Genomic DNA, 18794 nt, shown 5'->3' on the forward strand with positions numbered 1-18794 from the left:
ACTGTTGCCGTGATGGACTGAAAATGCTTATTATATTTATGATATTTTATTGTTCAACACATGCCATTTTGGTAAACTATGACAATAGAATAGAAATAATTTTGTTTTACTTTTGTACAGCACTTTTTTTTACTGGTTTCCGGTTGACGCTTTCAGTCCAAAATGGTGGAAGCGTGGCTCTGCTGCTGGGCACTGACGTTGCAATGGAATGAACTATTGACTTTCACTTCTTGGCGATATATGTTCTTTGATGCAACTGGTCCATAAATTCAGAACCGTTACTGACATGCTCAGTTGCCTTAGCAACCATGAATGTGGTGGATAAGTGGATAGTCTGTAAGGTGACACATTTTTTATGAAACACACTCAGGCTAGATTATTTCAAACTCAAACATTGTATTGATCTGCATCTACTCTGTAAACATCAACATGAACCCAGGCCTTCATTAGATTTTGGTTTCTTTCTTTTAATCTTCAACAGCACTTCATAAATACAATACTTCATAAACACAGTGATCACCTCTGGTTAGCAAGTTTCATATTTTCAAACTTACATTTACACTTTGTAACATTAAGTTATATCATACAAAAATAAATAACTTAATTGATATATTCTGCTCATAAATTTACAAATACACATTTTTGATCACACTTAACATTCTTTGATAAGCTAAACAGTATCCCTTTAAAGTCAGTTGCTTTTTTCCAGTATATGGAATACAGTACGAACTAAACATTTATGATTTTATAAAAGTATACTGACATGTAAGTAATACCACATGTATTGTTGGTACGATAAAACACCATTTATGAAGACAACACAAATAGAAATTGCATAGAAGATTCTAGTTTTACAATGTACCTTAATCTTCATAAATCATTAGTTAGCAGCATGCGATTTGCAAGTTGACAAAGAGAGACAATCAGCCATTTATCATAACTCACAGACTACTTTTGCTCGACACCAAACAATAAATTTACTCTTTTCTTTGGCTGATTCATCTCAATTTAGTGCAAAACAACAATCAACAGCTCAAATTTGGCTTGATTTTTTTTGTTTTGTTTACATTATGACAGACATTTGAATTACTGCATCCCTTTATAATAACTTCTAATATTCTCTAAGAAGAAGTAACAGTATTACAGTACAGTATACAACATACAGCTTTACGTAACATTTTGTTTCACAGTTAATGTATATGTTGTGATTTATTCGAGAGGAATGCATTGTGGCAGCACAAAAACACTTTTAAAATCACACCACCACTATTTTCACTGGCTCTGATAGTTTCTTATGATTTACTTCCGTTCTTCAAAGCTTGCGCCCCTCCCTGTGATGAAGTCTGGGTTTGAGCCTCCACTTTAGTCTGGTTTGGTGTATTCAGCAGAACCTGTGGCAGTGTTTGCTGATTCTTGGTCAGGTCAGGTGGTCTCTGCGGTGTTTTGCTTTGCCAGTTTGTGTCTGTTTGCGTGTGCGTCTCCAGCGTCTGACCCTGTCTTTGCTGCATTGGATTGGAGCTGGAGTTGCATTTATTGCACAGCTCCCTCATGTCCATGAGTCCCTGCACCAGACACTTGACAAATTCTGCTGAGCATGTCTGCGGGCTCTCGCGGAAACTGGACACGGAGAAGATAATGTGGTCTGACTGAGGGTTGTAACACGCTCCATATCCGTTTGGAACCACGGGTCCGTAGCTGCAGAACATCTCAACAGTAGTAGGAACCTGAGGGGAGAGTGAATCCTTCAGTACTGAACTACTGACAGTTTTACTAGTGTGTTCAAATACTGCTGTAGGTGGAAAGGCTGAGATAAGACTATTGAGATTGGTGTGTTGTAGAAGTTGATGTCTTCCAGTAAAACCTAAATTGCAGTTTTGACTAAAATAACCAAGTGGCATTTTATTAAAAACATCTATCTAGTGTCCCCTGCCTTGTTTCTACTGTACAGAAACACTATACACTAACACTCCTCCAGTTTGTAGCTCAAGCTTTCTGTTAAAAATTGTATGTCTTGAGCACAAGCCCTGAAAAAAACCCTGCTGACACTAAAGTTATATTATCAGACTTGCAGAGCCACAGAGGACATTATACAAACTGTTTTCAAAATTGGTTTTTAAAATTGGTGGAGTGCCCCTTTAATACATTTTTGATTAAATATAGCTTCAGTTTACTGTTTTAAAATCAGACGACAATACCTGACTTGTAGAGAGAATGAACTGATTACTGATGAGATGGGCTTCGTCTTTGAATAAATCTGGCATCTCCATCTTCAGTTCATGTGCAATTCCACGAAGTCCTAGTAAGTGATTGTCTATTGCCATCCCTGTAATAGCCTGAGAAGGAGAATGAATATATGTTATTGTGTTTTGTTTGGCAAGCAAAGTCAACGTTGTAGTAGAAATCTGGATGAGGTTAGAGAATAGTCACCAGAATCGTATACTTTGTCTGCGCGGTTATGGCACCTCGTAACATCTCCATCTTCTCTGTATCCTGGAGACGAAAACAACTGCGAATCAATTACTAGACTATTAAATCCCTTTATTCACAGTAAGCATAGTTATCATGGTGGAGTACATTGGCTCCAACCTGTCTGCAATAAAAGTCTGGATGCGACAAAATATTCTCAAACTGAACAGTGACAAAACTGAACTCCTCCCCATCATCTCCAAGTCCACCCTCAGCAAAATCAAACACACCATACTCACCATGATGGCACCACTGTCTCCCCTTCCTCCCAGGCACGCAGCCTCGGCGTGATCCTCGACCCCACCCTCTCCTTTGACCCCCCCAATATCCGCCAAATTGTCAAAATCTCCTATCACCTTCGCTATATTGCTAAGATCCAGCCCTCTCTGGCACGCCCTTCTGCTGAAACATTTATCCACACCTTCATTTCCTCCCGTCTTGATTACTGCAACTCACTCCTCTACGACATCAGTGCTAGCTCCATCAATAGACTCCAACTGGTCCAGAATGCATCCACCAGACTTCTTACCCACACCAAATCTTGGCATCACGTCACCCCAGTCGTAAAAGACCTCAAAGGGCTTCCTGCCTCCCACCGGATCAACTACAAAATCCTGGTCCTCACCTGCAAAGCCCTTCACCAACTAGCCCACCATACCTCACAGACCTCCTCTACCGCCTACCAACCATCTCGGCCTCTCAGATCCACCTCAGCCTTCCTTCTCTCAACCCCCAAGTCCAACCTGCACAGCTTCGTGGACAGAGCCTTCTCCAGGGCAGCTCCCAGGCTTTGGAACTTGCTCCCCCAAAACATTATAGACTCTTGAGTCTCTTCCAATCGTCCTGCCTCAAGACCCATCTCTTCTCCACTGCTTTCTCTTAGCCCCCCCATTCATCCCTGTGTGTCTTGTCAGTTACTTGTCCCACCACCGCTGTTTAGTGTAAAGCAACTTTGAGTCCTAGAGAGGCACTATACAAATTCAGATTATTATTATTACATCAACACAGACTGAAGTAAAACATCGAATGAAATTCTAAAAAGCAAAGAAAAGCAGCAGCATTTGTTTAAATTGGACAGTATGACTGTAACGTCTTACGCTTGTGCTCAGTTTCCCATCAGTCATTGCTTTGACAAAAGCTAGGGCTTCTGGTGTGGCTGAGCGGATGTTGTCCACTCTGCCCTCCTGAAAACGCCGTATAGAAGCACTCTCATAGGTCGACACCGGCCTGCCGTGACATCTAGAGTAATGCACAAAGAGAAAGCCTTATAGCTTGGAGCCCCGGGTTATTGTATATTAATCAGTCCTGTTATAATCATCTCTGTCTTACCGGTAGTAGGCCAACTGGAGAGCAACCTGGATGTAGGCGTCGGGACTCATTTTCTGCTTCTTGATGAACTCTTTCCCGTAGTCGTAGAATTTGTGGACATTCATGTCCAGATTTTTCACCTGTCTGAGCAAATAAGGATGAATCTTGCTATGAGCTGAAAGCATTTATTCGTGTTTGATTGTGCAGGAACCAGAGTATAAACCCACACCTCTGTAGTTTGTCAGCAGAAGAGGCGAGGAGCTTGTGGATCTCTGGAGTGCATTTCCAGCGGAGCCTGCGTGGCGCAGGCAGCTCGCTCACACTTGCAGCCCTGACCAGCTTTGATGGGCTGCCAACCCTGACGTAACATGGGAATGTTACATCATTTGGCATGTTTGTTTTTAGGAAAGTCTTATTTGGATTTTCTAAGCATATGCCAAAAAGTACACACATTTTGCATTTCATTTCTTACATGTATTTCAGTAGATACTCTGTGCACTGCACGAGGACAATCCCCTCAAATGGTGAGTGTTCACACACGACTCCACAGCAGCCGTCAGCTCCTACGACAAACTGACACAGTCATGCTATTGTCAGTGGGTTTTCTTGAGTTGAACAAAACTGCAATGCTAGATTATCTAAGATTCAATTCATTTGCAGTTGCAGTTTCATCACCGCATTATGCATTCTGCTATGTACTTCAACTACGTGTTCCTTCGTATACATTTCATCCACATGTTATGCCCTGCAGTGAAGAAATAATTTAGAGAGGAAGCCTCCAATTCATTCAAGTGATCTGAATTCTTCATCAAAACATCTCCATCAAAGTTCATGCTAATGACATCAGGCTTGTAATCCAATGGGGACATCAACCCTGTCAGAATTTCTTTAAATGTAAATTCTTAATTTGGCATGGGATTGGCTAATTACATCCACTGGCACTGTGAGAGAGGAACATGGATTTATGACATTTTTCTCAGTAATTAAGGAGATATAGCATCCCTCATTCATCTTTATTCCCGTCATCCTCACTTCATTCTTTCTTCTTTTCCTCAACTGTTTAACAAGTTCTCTAAGAACTGTGCTCACTAACCTGCATGGGCTTATCGTACCAGCGGTTGCCCCCATTCTTGGCCACTCCTCCGCCGTGCAGCATCAACATGGTTCGTGTGGTGTCACCTTGCTCCGGCCCACTGGCGTCATCCAGACAGACCAGACACAGACAACGCTCGATCATGTCCAGAGAGTCCCTGTTTGTAGACTCTAGAGCATGATACGGAAAAAGAAAAGTAAATTTGGTGGGGCAAATGGAATTGGAAACACTGAGATCCATCTGACTTAAAGAGGACCTATTATGCTTTTGTGCTTTTTCCATTTCCTTTAGTGTTATATAGTTTTTTGTGCATGTAAAAGGTCTGCAAAGTTACAAAGCCCAAAGTCCACATCTTAAGGAGTTACTCTGCCCCACAGAAACACTGCTCCTGAACTGCCTGAAACGCCTTGCTTGAAGTCCTGCCTTTTCTTCTGTAACATGGTGATGTCATCAAGTAACACATTTGCATAATACCCGCCTAGCACCTAGTTTAGCACCCTCAAATAAAGCTACTTAGAGTGGAGCTGGATTGGAGTCCAAAGAACTTGGTTTGGTTGACCAATCAGAGCAGACTGAGCTTTTCGGGAGGGGGGAGGCAAGAGCTCAAACAGCGAAAATTTGCATAATAGGTCCCCTTTAAAATAGTCTCTTACCTCTCATTAGCACGCTGCGAGACTTGGCCCACTCTGTCCGTCCGTCTGAAGTGAGGAGACCAATAGGTGGGACCCGCTCTTCTTTGCTGTCAGCCATCCTGGCGATCTTCTCCAGCTGAGTCAGCAGGTCTCTTTCATTCAGTCGGCGGAAGTTGATCACCACATCCATCACAAAGAACTGGTGGACAGAGGTTCAGATTGGACACTTTAAGATATCTGATATCTGGTAGGATGTGCACGGTGAAGGGCAGCAGAGACTTAAAGGATCATTTAGTTTTATTACAACTTCAGTCTCAATTTGTGTAGTTTGGACCATCATTTCTCAGTTATGATAACATTATACTCACTAAAAGTAATTGCTGAGATTTGAAACACAAAGTGAGTGGCTCATTAGTAAGATCAGATTTTTATGGAGCTCTGGTGTTGAGTGACGATACTGGTCCATTACTGGTCTTATCGAAGGACATTATGGTGGTATCAAGTGAGCATCTTTAATTCTTTTACTTATTTGAGCACCTTTTGATTCTTCTGATAGAACTGACAGAACCTCTGTGGAGTAACAACATAGTGGTAATGCTGAAGGCTGCTGGCTGATGTGCAAATGTCACACATGTTCTAGATAATTAACTTAACAGAGAGCACTTGTCATTGGGCTGTGACTGTTCATCACTCATTGGGAGATAAGTTAGCATAGTGCCCACAGAGCCTGTTTACGGTACCATCGGATACAAGAGAGTGATGATCCATATGTTCTGCTGTGACAGGGACACGATGTATAGTCTAATTCTCACTCTAAACTGTAAACATTGATCTCTGTCTCTCCTTAGGTGATCTGTTCTGAAATGCTCCATGGCCATTTTGGGACTTCTCATCTGTTTTGATTCATACGTTAAGCGTGGAAGTCGATTCTTGACATTCTGATGAAGACAACGTGTCATATGGTTTAAATCTCTGGAAAAAGCAAGTAATTGGACCTTGAGTTAAATCGTTTTGTCAAACCACTATTTCCAAAGTTCAGAATGAATTATCATGCTTAACTTAAAAGCCAAAACAGATGAGAGGTTTGGAAAGTGCTGAGTTCAGATGCGAACTGGTCAATCTCAATGATAGCTAGGCAAACTCCATCCTCCTATGATGAACATGTGATGTGGTTGAAAGCCCCCTGAAAAAGCTAGTGATTGGAACTTTGTTAAAATAGTCTTTGACTGTGTCTGACCTGGTTTTTACAAGCCACAATGATGTGTTCAGGTTCTGGCATCACGCTACTCTCCTGGGCCACCAGCGTGTCCCTCTCAGGCCCTGGTAGGCGGTAGGAAGTGAAGAGGCGATAGTACTGCTCCATACACAGAGGGGTTCCAGCCAGCTGGCCCCGGGCGTAGTCCACAGGCAGGGAACGTCTACATACACACACATATACATTACTTTGTCAGGCCTTTTAGTTACACATATGAACCAGAAGGTTGAAAATGACTCTGTTGTGCTCTCATTGTACATTAACTTACGAATCAAGAAGAGTCTTGTACTCCAAAACTCCAGAAATTAAGTGTGCAGCAAACCTAGAAAAGAAAAACTTTACATTGTAAAACTTCCCAAAACACACACATGTTGTACCTGGTCACTCTCTGTACTTGTGCTAACAATTCCCTGCATTTTGCCTTGTTCATGTGTAGCTGTATTACACTTAACATTATGAATGCTGTATGTAAATCATCTGGTTAAGGAGCCAGTCCCAGATCAATACCATGTTAACCAAACCACAACCTTCATTGTCTGTTAACCTTCCCACCAGTAGCCTTGCCTGGCCTCTCAGCCCTCAAGGTGTTCTGGGTAATGACCCTATCTGTCAATGTGTAGCAAGGAAGTGTTCACTTTGCTATAATCAATCAAAGCCGGTCTCTGAGTAGTTTATACAGTTCACTGTCATTTCTCAGTTCTTCGTGTCTTAATAATCCAAAATTGGTAACTTTTTGATTTTACAATACAATTCCAGCTTGTTTGTTTACAGTATGTGTTGTAGAGGATTGTGTAATGGCAATTTTCATATCTGCTGTAAGAAAGTGTATCTTTAGATTATCTCAGGGCTTCACATGTTCAGCTTCGTCACCATAAGACAGTGACCTGACATTTTAGTGGCACTGTCGCCATAAACAACAGATTGCTGAGATACTTGTTATGACTTGTGATGCTCTGTTGTCTGCTGTGTGCTGACGCAATCATACACTTTCTATTGTTCCTCTTTTTGTATTCCTTGCACTTATCTTCGTGTTATGATTTAACTGTATAAATACTCTATACTCTTTGTACTCAGGGCTTGCTTGCCTCAGTTCACTCTGTAGCTGTGCTCGTGAGTCCATCTGCAGGTGCTTCTATTAAATTTACTTGAAAGACAGGTTGTGACCACAGTTTGTGTCTTGTTTTAACAGAAACTGCCACCACAATTGCTAACAAGGGACACTACTGGGTGACAATGTACTTCTCCATCCTTTCCTGTGAGGTGTCTCTCATGACTCATTTGTCTCCGTTGTGCAGTGTCTCATGCCTTAAAGAGTCCATGGGAGCCTTGAAGTGCTGCTGAGGGAAGACCATCACTGGACTGGAGTTGACGGGCAGAGCCATTCTGTTGGTCAGGTACATGTCATTCAGCCAGTAGTCATACACCTACAGTCGGACATAGAGGGATCCCATTAAAGGCACTGTTTGAAAGTAATAGTGATTTAATAGTGAATAAAGGAGAACAAATACGTTTCATCATAATTCTTAGTGTCACTAGATGAAAAACGATTTGTTTTTGGGATTTGAAATAACCGGCACACATCATTGTTGACCAGATAATTTTATTTACCCAGTTTGCCTTGCTCTCCCTCCTCTCCACCAGTTTGCTCTGTAGTAGCTCCCCCACTCCTCCAGGGGCTCCAAACTGCTTCACCACATGTTGGGTCTTGTTGAACTGTTCCCCTGTGAGCAGGTGCTCCATGCACCTCAGGTACATGTCCAGTGTGTCTTTCAGGGCGGGGAGCGGCAGCTTGGGAACACCCTGAGCAGTGTGGGGCATGAAAAAGTCATTTTTTTTCACCTAAATTTGTGATAATAGATCAACATGTAAAACTTCTGACTCACCAACTGCAACATGCATTATATCAATTTATTAAGAGAATACTTTAAATAAATAATAATTCAGTTTTTCGTTGTACAGGTTAAGAACAACTGCTTGCCCAGATTGTAAATTATTCACTTGACTGGGCATAAGATCATATTTAATTAAAATATCAAAGCATATTAATTTATTCTCATAAAATATCACATCATCCTTAATTGATTGTAAAACAGTATTTCCAATGAAACAGACTAAAAGTCAAATTTATATTTACCTCTCTGCCCCCTAAATCTTGGGAGGGCTCTTGGTCCAGAACTGGCATGTCGGCGGTGTAGAAGGTTCAGCCTTTGAGACTCTGTGTCCACAAATAACATCAGTATATATAATATCAGTAAATATCAGCATCAAGATCAGCCACTATGTCGGTCTAACTAAGAGCAGTCCTATTTAAACGTTGCACTACTGTGGAAATATTTAAGATAAATGTACAATGCTGCTCAATAAATAAAATCTATCACTGTCATGACTAAAAAAATACACTTTGGAAGATGTTCACATCTTTTTCGAAATTGTTTCGCAAACATGCGCATTTAATGTTAACAAGCGCTCATAAATACCAATAATACATTTACCAAACTGAAATAAACCATCACATAAAAATGAAATGTTTTACTTACCAGAAAGAAATATAAAACAATCCCACTCGTCCTGGGGGTCAAGCAAAGAGTTTCAGTTTATCCATCTAGACTTGAATCCATTTTTTGGCAGAATTTCCTTTTATCATTTTGAGCATCTTTCCATCTCCAGCATGGCAAGAGCGCAACTCCCTGGCTGTGCTCAGGAGAGATGCTGAGAGGGTACCTCAGTCTCCTGGCTGCCAGGCTCCTCCCAGAACTCCTTCCATTCGTCGAGAAGTTTATTTGACACTTCACATCTTCAGCCCACCGTATTCAGACACCGACTGAGCGCCTCAGATGATCAACACGAAGAACAATTCAGATGCGTTTACATTTTGGATTTCCTCCTGCTGGCTTTTTATGAATTTTCAACACTTTCAGTCGAGTTTGGGCGCATACATTGCTCTCACCTCCCTGCAAATGACTGATTTCATTTGCGTTGTGAATTCAATATTATATGCAAAGGTTTTGCATTTTGAATGAGCCTAGGTGTTTTTGATTTTACGCACAATATCAACCTCAGGATCCTACTTTAAATTATTATTATAATTTGGTCCAAACATGTTTTTTTTTAATTCACAGAAGTTTCTCTTTTCTATAATGGATTATTGTATAACTAATAAGCATAACACAACTACCCGTATAGGCCTTAATAAGTTTATATTCGATTGTGCATTAATGCATGTTCAAAGGCAAAAATCCAAAGTGAAAAACATACGCTTTATAAATATTACCATAATTTAAGTCACTTCATAGTGATCATTTTGTTTCTGTGGATTCCCTCACCTGTAGAGGACAATAAATGTGTCATATACCACCACAAATAATAATAATTGTAATTAAGAAAATAAATAATTTCCATGAACAGTATCATTCACATAATATTGATTTAATTATGTACATGAATATACATGTATGTACAGTCGCAGATTCACACAAAGAGGCTATGCATTCCAGAAGTACATCATCCAAAATAAACAAAATAATAATCAGACAACAACACGCAGATTTCAGTTCATTTCTTTCTAAAAACCGTCGTGTGACGCACAGTATTGCATATTGAGTTTAGCAGCACAACTCTGGCAAAAAATGAACACAGATTACACTGAAAGGACGCATACATTACAACTGTTCTTTTTTTTTGTTAAAATACATTTACACATAATCCCTGAATATGAGTCAGTTTCTGATACAGTGATAATTAATGAATAGACATTTATCTCAACAAATCGTTTCACATTACTCTCACTTTTAAGATGAACAAAACGCCAGAAAAGCGCCTTTCTACTGCAACAAAGCTTTAAGCTACTTGATTTGACAATTGAATGGAATTGTCACCATGAGGAGCAGTAAATAATTGATGTCGTTACACAATCCTAATTATGCAATTGATTGGATCGGACTGGATGCACACTAACTCTACATTGGCACTTTGATATGGTAAGATTAGATTTATTTTTGTAAAAATTAATTTTATACAGTATACATTTGGTATTCTGCTCGTTAAGTTAGATCTGGAACTATATAATATGCGCACCTTACATGCTTGTAAGGTGAGTGATGATTAATTTTGGCGGAGTGATATGAAGTAAGAAGTGATGTGCCACCTTTTGGTTATTCGGTGTTCAATTGTCCTCTAGGCTGGAGTTGAGACATTAAAGTGGATCCTGTTGCACAGACGAAGCTCTTGCTTTACCCACAGCAGCCCTACAGTAGTTTAATTAAGTAACAAGTAAGTTTATAGGTAAGGGAAGCGAGAAGCCTGCCTTACAATAGTTTTACACTCTAGTTAAATGTCTTTTTTACGCGTACTCTCCTCCTGAGGACTCCTAATAATCTGAATCTGTAAAGTAACTAAAATTGTCAGATAAATGTAGTGGGAGTAAAAAGTCTAATATTTCCCTCTGAGATGTAGTTGAGTAGAAAGTAGCAGAACATGGAAATACTCAAGTAAAGTAGAAGTACCTCAAAATTTTATTTAAGTACGTAGTTACATTCCACCACTGAGTACATTGTATACTGTTGTGTGTTTTTTAAAAACATTATTTACTTTTCCTGTTGGAATAAAATAATTGCTAATTATTTAACTGCAAAATGTGTTTTTGATACCTTAACTTTTTTTTTTGCATTAAATCATACCGGGATGTTTGCTGAAATTGATTGGATGTGGCACAGCCCTACCTAGAAACATTTCCACCAGCCGCCACTGGTTAAATGTCTTTTTACGCGTACCCTCCTCCTGAGGACTCCTCCTCTAAATACTGCGCAAAAGTCTCAATGCTATTCTCCTCGATAGTTGTGCACAAGCCCTTTCTCTTCTTCTCTCGTTGCTCCATCTTAATAGTATCATACAGGCCTGTCGGTCCGTCCTCCAGCAGCATGTTCCAAATCGCATACTTTTTCTTTTTACTTCCAGTACGTACTGCAGCTGTCCTTACAAAGTACACACTGTTGCATGCAGTATGCATATAATTAGGACATTGGGACACACTATTTCCTCATAACATTGCACCTTGAACTTTGACCCTCTTGGATTGTGGGTCAGAATAGCCAGAAAAGTATGCTGGCTTGCATACTGCAAAATGCGACCGAATGTAGTAGGATGTCCTGGTATTGTTGGCATACTGCATTTGACATACTATGTATTGGGACATACTAAATCTTTTTCTGGCATACTAAATAGTATGGTAGTATGGGTATTGGAACGCACAGTACGTACTAAAGGCGCAATGTTATGCATTCTGCATGCAACAATACGCAGCTGCAGTATGTAGTAGAAAGAAAGTAAAAAGAAAAAGTATGCAATTTGGAGAGCATCCTTACACTCTGGTTAAATGTCTTTTTACGCGTACTCTCCTCCTGAGGACTCCTCCTCTGAATACGACCGCTGCGCAAATGTCTCAATGCCATTCTCCTCGATAGTTGTGCACAAGCCCTTTCTCTTCTTCTCTCGCTGCTCCATCTTAATGGTGTCATACAGTCCTGTCGGTCCATCCTCCAGCAGCATGTTCCTCTCGGAGTGAGAAGGCTTCATCTGCGTCACGTTCTTCAGCAGCAGCAGCGCCGGTGCGTAAAGCATATTGGCGAGGCCCATGCCCAAGTTTAGCTGAACAAAGCCCAGGTCGTGGACTATCTGTCCGGCCGCCACGGGGCCCAGAGCATAGGCCACGCAGTAAGAGATGTCTGCGATGGCGTACACACTGCCATACACTGAAACATGACGCACATCCACCAGGAATCCCAGTGTTGGCAGCAGCGCAGTGTCCACGAAGGCGATGCCAAAACAGATTCCGCACAGCGGGATCATGAGCTGTCCAAAGTTTTTGCATGCTGGCACCGTGCAGGAGCTGGCACCTATGCACACCATACCTATAGCTCCATAAAACCACTGCAGATGAGGGTACTTAGCTGCTAATTTGACAGTGAGATAGACACCTAAAACATGAGGGAAAAAGGCTGGGAACCATGTCATGCCTATCTCCCACTGGCTGGCATGCATGGTCTCCTCCATCCAGTTGGCTATAGTGGGTTCAAGGAAGGCGAGAGGGATGTTGCAGATTGTCAGAGCACCAGCCACTACTGCTATGTAAGGGTCGATCATGAGTTTATACATGGGGGTGCCCACTGGCATGTTTTCTCTCTCTCTGTTGGAGAAGGGTTTGAGCACAAGCAGGCACAAGACACCATCGATGAGGCAGATGCAGGCCAGGATCAGAAAGGGCACACGCTTTCCTGCGAACTCATAGAGGACTCCTCCAAATGGGGGTGCCACAAGACTCCCAAAAGATATGAAAGCCAAGGCGATACCCAGGGCTTTGCTCCTCGCCTTCTCCTCCGTGTACCTGTCCGCGATCAGAGCGATGCCGGCGGTGTCCGCGAACGCCGAGCCGAGGCCCTGCATGCTGCGCGCCAGGAACAGAGTCGCGTAGTTCTCAGCGAAGGCAAAAGTGAGCGTGGACAGAAACATGACATTGAGACCGATGAAGAGTGGGATGTCATACCCGACCCTGTCTATAAACGTGCCACTGATCGGGTTCACCAGGAGCTGCAGGATGGCCTTGGAGGCAAAAAGGACACCAATCTGGAGGTCGAAGTTGCCCTTGGCTGCTTTGTGCATGGTGCTGTTGGTGGAGTTGGTGTGAGGCAGAATAGCTTGGGCATGATCCGCTGCTTTCTGGAGCCCTTCTAGGTAATCGGGTATAATTGGCACAATCACCATGTAAAGCATGTTGTCTAACAAAAGTGCTACACAGACTATAAACATGATAATCCGTTTCTGCCGATCTGGGTCTTTGATTACATTGCCAAGTTGTTTAGTTCTTTCGCCCATCTGGGACAGTTTGGAGGCGGCAGATTGAGCCAAGTTAGTGGCTTGTTGTCCCTCTGTGGTGGTCACCTCCGGCTCCATGATCTGCTCCATTTTTTCTGGCTCAAGTCTTTGTCTTTTTTGATAAAAAGAAAATCGGGCTTCCCCCACAGTTGGTTTTGTTTTATAGAATTACGCACGCTTGGCACATCTGTTTTGGATCATCTAATGAGCTAGATAACTTCCCTCTGCTTTACCTCTTCTTCTCTCTCTTCCCTCGCGCTGCCGTCTGTCATTGCACGCGCTTTTCCACTCCCGTGACTCGGACTGGTTTTATCCCCGTCGTCCCTAGTTGCTTCATGGTCTCATATCCCGTCATTCAGCTCTCACAGTGGCGGCTCCATCAGCGCACTTTAGGTCCGTCTGCTGCACGCGCTCCCTTTCGGCTCCCACGCGCTCCCAGCTGTCTCCAGTCACCTGTAACGCTGTGAGCTTTTAAGTCATCATTTCACATCAACCTGGACTGGTTTTGTGGACTGGCCGTGGAAGGAATCCACACTGCAGTTTGTTGACTCCCATAGGGTGCCCCCCCTCCCACCCTTCCCCCGTCCTATCTCCGCCGAGGGCTGTGACGCACAGTCCTGCTGCTCTCCACAACATCTCTTATGCTAATTAAATACTAAATCCAGAGTGAGTGCGCACTGCTTGTCCAGTGAGTTGGTACAAGACAGAGCCGAAGATGCTTGCTCCAGTTTATGTGTTATATTCAACTTCCTTCATTTTAAATGTATGTGCTATTTATTTATTTGAGTCTAAAAGTAGGATATGTCTCAATAACATAAGGAAACCTGTAGTTATTCAACTTGCATCACTGCTACCGAGTGAAAAAACACACAGAGATTTTCTGCGTTACTTGATAAGAACTGATTCAGCACCACAGTCCAGTGGACAGCTCCGCACAAGAGAGTGCTGAAATTGAAATGAAGTCTTTTAATTCGTCCAACGTTTTTCCCTCTAATACAACCTTCTAATGCGTTTGGTTTCTAAAAGGTGTGTCTCGGACAGCAGGGAGTCGAGTTGAGTTCAGGTTCAAACCTCCGCAGCCACATTGCTGAAGTTTAACTGAGCAAAGCACCAACATCTGATCAGTCTCTCTCTCTATCTCTCTTTATCTTTATCTTTATCTCTCTCTCTCTCTCTCTCTCTCTCTCTCTCTCTCTCTCTCTCTCTCTCTCTCTCTCTCTCTTTCTCTCTATCTCTCTCTCTATCTCTCTTTATCTTTATCTTTATCTCTCTCTCTCTCTCTCTCTCTCTCTCTCTCTCGCTCGCTCTCTCTCTCTCTCTCTCTCTCTCTCTCTCTCTCTCTCTCTCTATCTCTCTCTCTATCTCTCTTTATCTTTATCTTTATCTCTCTCTCTCTCTCTCTCTCTCTCTCTCGGACTTTAGGACTTTACGCACAACTGTCATGATTTCATCCTTATCTTATCTTAACCTTTTTGTACAAAATGTGTTCCGTTCATTTTTTCTCTCAAAAGTGCCACTCGCTGCCGTGGCAGTTAAATCTGGAGATATAAACTTCCGAGAGATCATATTCGTTCCGTAAACTGAGGGGTTTAAATGCAGCTGGACGTCGCCATCTACCGGTTCAGAGAAGCTTCAGCAGCTGTCTGTCTGTCTCCAACAAAAACTGAACCCACTGAAAGCAGAATTTTTCTCATCATGCAAAATATAGTCCACTTGACATGTATATCATCCAATAATAATAGTGATAGTACTAGTAGGTAATTAGGGGAAAAAATAAAAATGGTAATAGATGAATTAAATAATAATAATAATAATAATAATAATAATAATAATAATAAAAATATAGATAAATACATTAATAGAAAAATAAAGAATATGAGAAAGTAAAAAATAATATAAATATTTATAATAATAACCATATTTATAATACATATGTAGGGTTGCAACTAACAATCACCTTAATTATTGATTAGTCTGCAGATTATTCTCTCAATCAATTGGGAAATAGAATTACATCTTTAAAACAGGAAAATTGGTTTGGAAACTGTTTAAATGATCTCACTCCATGGGTTGTTTCAACTGCTTCTATACTGTACAGTGTGTTTTCAGAGTAAATAAAACTGATGACACTAAATGGTCAGCTTTTGCAGTCGGCTACAGATTGATGATTAGATCTGAAACATGAGACAGAGCAGTGTTGACATCTAGTGGAGGAAGAATGAATTGGTCAAGGAACCCTTGAAACCTTAATAGGAGCCTACTGTACCAGAGTCCCCCTAAATATTGTATTCTACGTCTGAATATAAATTAAAATCAGCTCCTTCGTTGCCAAAAAACATGATTTGATAGTGATTGAGTTTATGAATGTAATCAAGGTGGAGAGAGTCAGCTTACTTGTGAATTAAATTATGTTTTCATTAATTTCAATAACCAGAGATTTGAGTGTTGACATCTTAGGTTCCAGTCGTGTTGCTTTAATTAAGTCAAACTTGATTTCCCTGTTGGTTTTCTCTTTAGGTGTCATGTGTCCACATTCAGCCAGTAGATGTCCTCATATCCCTGTACATTTTTCTCAAAATAACAGTTAGATGACTACTTTTCCTTTTTTATGCTTGTCACAGTATAGCCATGCCCACATTATACTGTCAATGCTCTGTATCTTGTGGAGAGGCTTCGTTTATCAGCCAATATACAAGGACACCTGATGATGTAGTCACAGGCTGAGTACTTAGAGGCTTAGTAAAGACTCATTTTAACTGCAAGATCAATATACAAGAAATTTAAACCAGTGACACATAGACGATCAAAGTAGAAAGAGGTGGCCAACCTCTGTGTAGCTTCATGTTTTGTTGAAATATAGTTGCTGACGTGTTTCGATGAGAGGACCTTCCTCTCAGCACGAGTAGCGTTTAACAGCAAGTCATTTACTGTATATGCAAGACCAGCAGTTCCCAACCTTTTTGTGCTTGTGGACTCTTAAAATGAAGCAGCGTCTACTTGTGACCCCTCATGACAAGAATTGAGAGCAGTTCAACTGAAAAGTGATTTTCTTTTCTCAGATTGTTTAATTTTAAAGGTTTTGAGCCTTAAAGATTTAAAGTATTTTATGAGGGGGAAAAAAAAATACAATTTTTTTTAACATGAATATATATATTTCTCTTTCTTCTCCCTTTAATCACCTGGGGACCCTTCAGATTCTTAGGGACCCCTATGGGGGCCCAGGACAACTAGATTGGAAACTACTGTGCAAGCCAATCAATAGAATGAGATTATTCAACACAGGTGTACAACAGACACAGAAATACATGTACAAACTCTCAGAGAGTCACAAGGGACAAGTAGAGGAATAGAGGACAGAGACCCAGGGCTAGTAACTGTAATAGAAATACAAGAACACAACAAAGGTTCAAAGATCCATTGTATCCATCCATAAAAACATGGAAATGGCATTAATTACTTCCATCCTAAACAACCAACCCTGATCATCAAAACGCAGGAAATAAATACCTACAAAATACAATTATAGATAAAAAAAGCATAAAACAACATTCCAAAACAAAAAAAACAATCCAAACAACACTATAAAAGCAGACTGAGACCAAAACAAATTAAAATCCCAGTTTACACCCCCACTTACAAAGTCGTGGTTATGCTGTCATATCCTCCGTGGGGTAAAAGAAACAGAATAACAGTGTGTTCATTAAGACCACGGTGTCATTCATCAATATTCAAACAAAGTTATATGAATTGCTTCAAAGTAAAGCTTTTGACGAGACTTACTTTTTCCTGGCCAGTGAAACTTAAGGAGGATGGTGAGTCATGTTTGGCCTGCGTGTAAGGCCTGGCCATTTTATAGTCCATATTTCCTGTTCTAAAGGCTGTTTTATGCTCTGAAATACAAACCTTATGAGCTCTTTTAGTTTGTTCTATACAGTATCTGCCTTTCCACATATGTAGACAGATCACACTCTTGTTGTCTTTCTTTGGAAAATGGAAGACATAAGTTGTAGCCAGTGAAATCAGAAAAACTGGGAAAGTTATTGTTATTCTTGATAGTGTTTGGATGCTGAATCAAGCCTTCCTATGAGTGCAATGTGCAACGGTGTATGATATCTATCCATCTGTCAGACTGTCAGATAACTGCATAGTGGTATGTTCATTTTCAGCATCTTTGAAACGAATCAGAGAAATCCAGCCATTCGTTTCCCTCCTGGAGCTTTTGTTTGACGTAGACAGACAGATTATATCCAGGCAATAAATGTTAGGAATGTTAGCAAAACGGGGCTCAAAAATGTTTCTGATTTATTTTTAGAGGAAATGTTACGTCACATCAGTGAGAGAACAGCTTTGATAATCACATTTATTTCCCTCAGTGAACATACTGTAACTGGAAAGCTTAAGCAGAGTCATGAAGGCCGTTGGCATCTGGTTCACCCCAAGAGACTGCTCTGCTCGACTTCTCTCTCTCTCTCTCTCTCTCTCTCTCTCTCTCATATACACACACCCACACACACACACACACACACACACACACACACACACACACACACACACACACACAGCGACACAGGAACAGATAAACAACCAAAGTTAACTTTGTTTAGTTGTTTTGCAAGTCCCCTCTTTTTTCGGGGAAAACAATCTGTTTATAGTTCAGCGTCCTCTTGACTGCTGTCGTAAGGACGGAGTCAGCACTGTCCTCATAACTGGATTGGCTGTGTTAGGGGAGCAACATTTTTTTTTGTTGTTTTCCCAGTGATTGTGCTCTGCTCTGGTTTGAAAGTAGCTCAGGAGATTCAAGATCACCATGTAATCTTGTGCAGCTGCCGAAGAATTCATTTCTAACAGCCATACAAAACCTAAACCACACTACAGCCAAATGCACACAAAACTAACCCTGGTGCACCAGGATTATTACAATATGAAGTTCTTTTTTAGCAGATTCAAATCTGTAAATGGATGGAAAAGTATAGATTGGCCAAACATTCATAAACTAGCAGCAAGTTGCCTGCTGCAGTGTGAGAGAAAGCAGGATGGGGCAATACTTTTAGCACTCTGTACAGGTGTTTAAAGGAAAATTCCTTAGTTATCAGACTATCAGAGTTCACATGTTTTGCATTCCAGCTGTAAACTATAGTGGTGGGAGAATTACTGATATCCCTTCCTTAAATAA

General features: G+C 41.1%; 2 protein-coding genes across 2 annotated transcripts; both read right to left on the reverse strand.

The window, feature by feature from the left end:
* Positions 1-784: 784 nt before the first annotated feature.
* chata (choline O-acetyltransferase a) lies at positions 785-10028 on the reverse strand. The gene is made up of 15 exons (XM_074645936.1): positions 9292-10028; positions 8889-8969; positions 8363-8554; positions 8060-8178; positions 7023-7076; positions 6737-6917; positions 5521-5698; positions 4868-5037; positions 4247-4347; positions 4004-4132; positions 3796-3918; positions 3564-3705; positions 2428-2490; positions 2196-2333; positions 785-1724 (listed from the first exon to the last, which is right to left on the reverse strand). The coding sequence occupies exons 2-15, from the start codon at positions 8934-8936 to the stop codon at positions 1293-1295; spliced, it is 2070 nt and encodes a 689-aa protein (XP_074502037.1). The 5' UTR covers positions 8937-8969; positions 9292-10028; the 3' UTR covers positions 785-1292.
* Positions 10029-10164: 136 nt separating this feature from the next.
* slc18a3a (solute carrier family 18 member 3a) lies at positions 10165-14176 on the reverse strand. The gene has a single exon (XM_074645937.1). The coding sequence runs from the start codon at positions 13709-13711 to the stop codon at positions 12134-12136; it is 1578 nt and encodes a 525-aa protein (XP_074502038.1). The 5' UTR covers positions 13712-14176; the 3' UTR covers positions 10165-12133.
* Positions 14177-18794: the final 4618 nt, after the last annotated feature.

This window comes from Sebastes fasciatus, chromosome 9, assembly GCF_043250625.1.
Source record: "Sebastes fasciatus isolate fSebFas1 chromosome 9, fSebFas1.pri, whole genome shotgun sequence".
Lineage (NCBI taxonomy): Eukaryota > Metazoa > Chordata > Actinopteri > Perciformes > Sebastidae > Sebastes > Sebastes fasciatus.

What these genes read in the sequence shown, in the direction of transcription:
- chata (XM_074645936.1), bottom strand. Translation starts at nt 8,936, where the DNA reads ATGCCAGTTCTGGACCAAGAGCCCTCCCAAGATTTAGGGGGCAGAGAG. An exon ending in GAGTATCTACTGAAATACAT is followed by an intron (nt 4,133 to 4,246) that starts GTAAGAAATGAA and finishes ATGTTACGTCAG; the next exon opens with GGTTGGCAGCCCATCAAAGC. An exon ending in CTCCAGTTGGCCTACTACCG is followed by an intron (nt 3,706 to 3,795) that starts GTAAGACAGAGA and finishes GCATTACTCTAG; the next exon opens with ATGTCACGGCAGGCCGGTGT.
- slc18a3a (XM_074645937.1), bottom strand. Translation starts at nt 13,711, where the DNA reads ATGGAGCAGATCATGGAGCCGGAGGTGACCACCACAGAGGGACAACAA.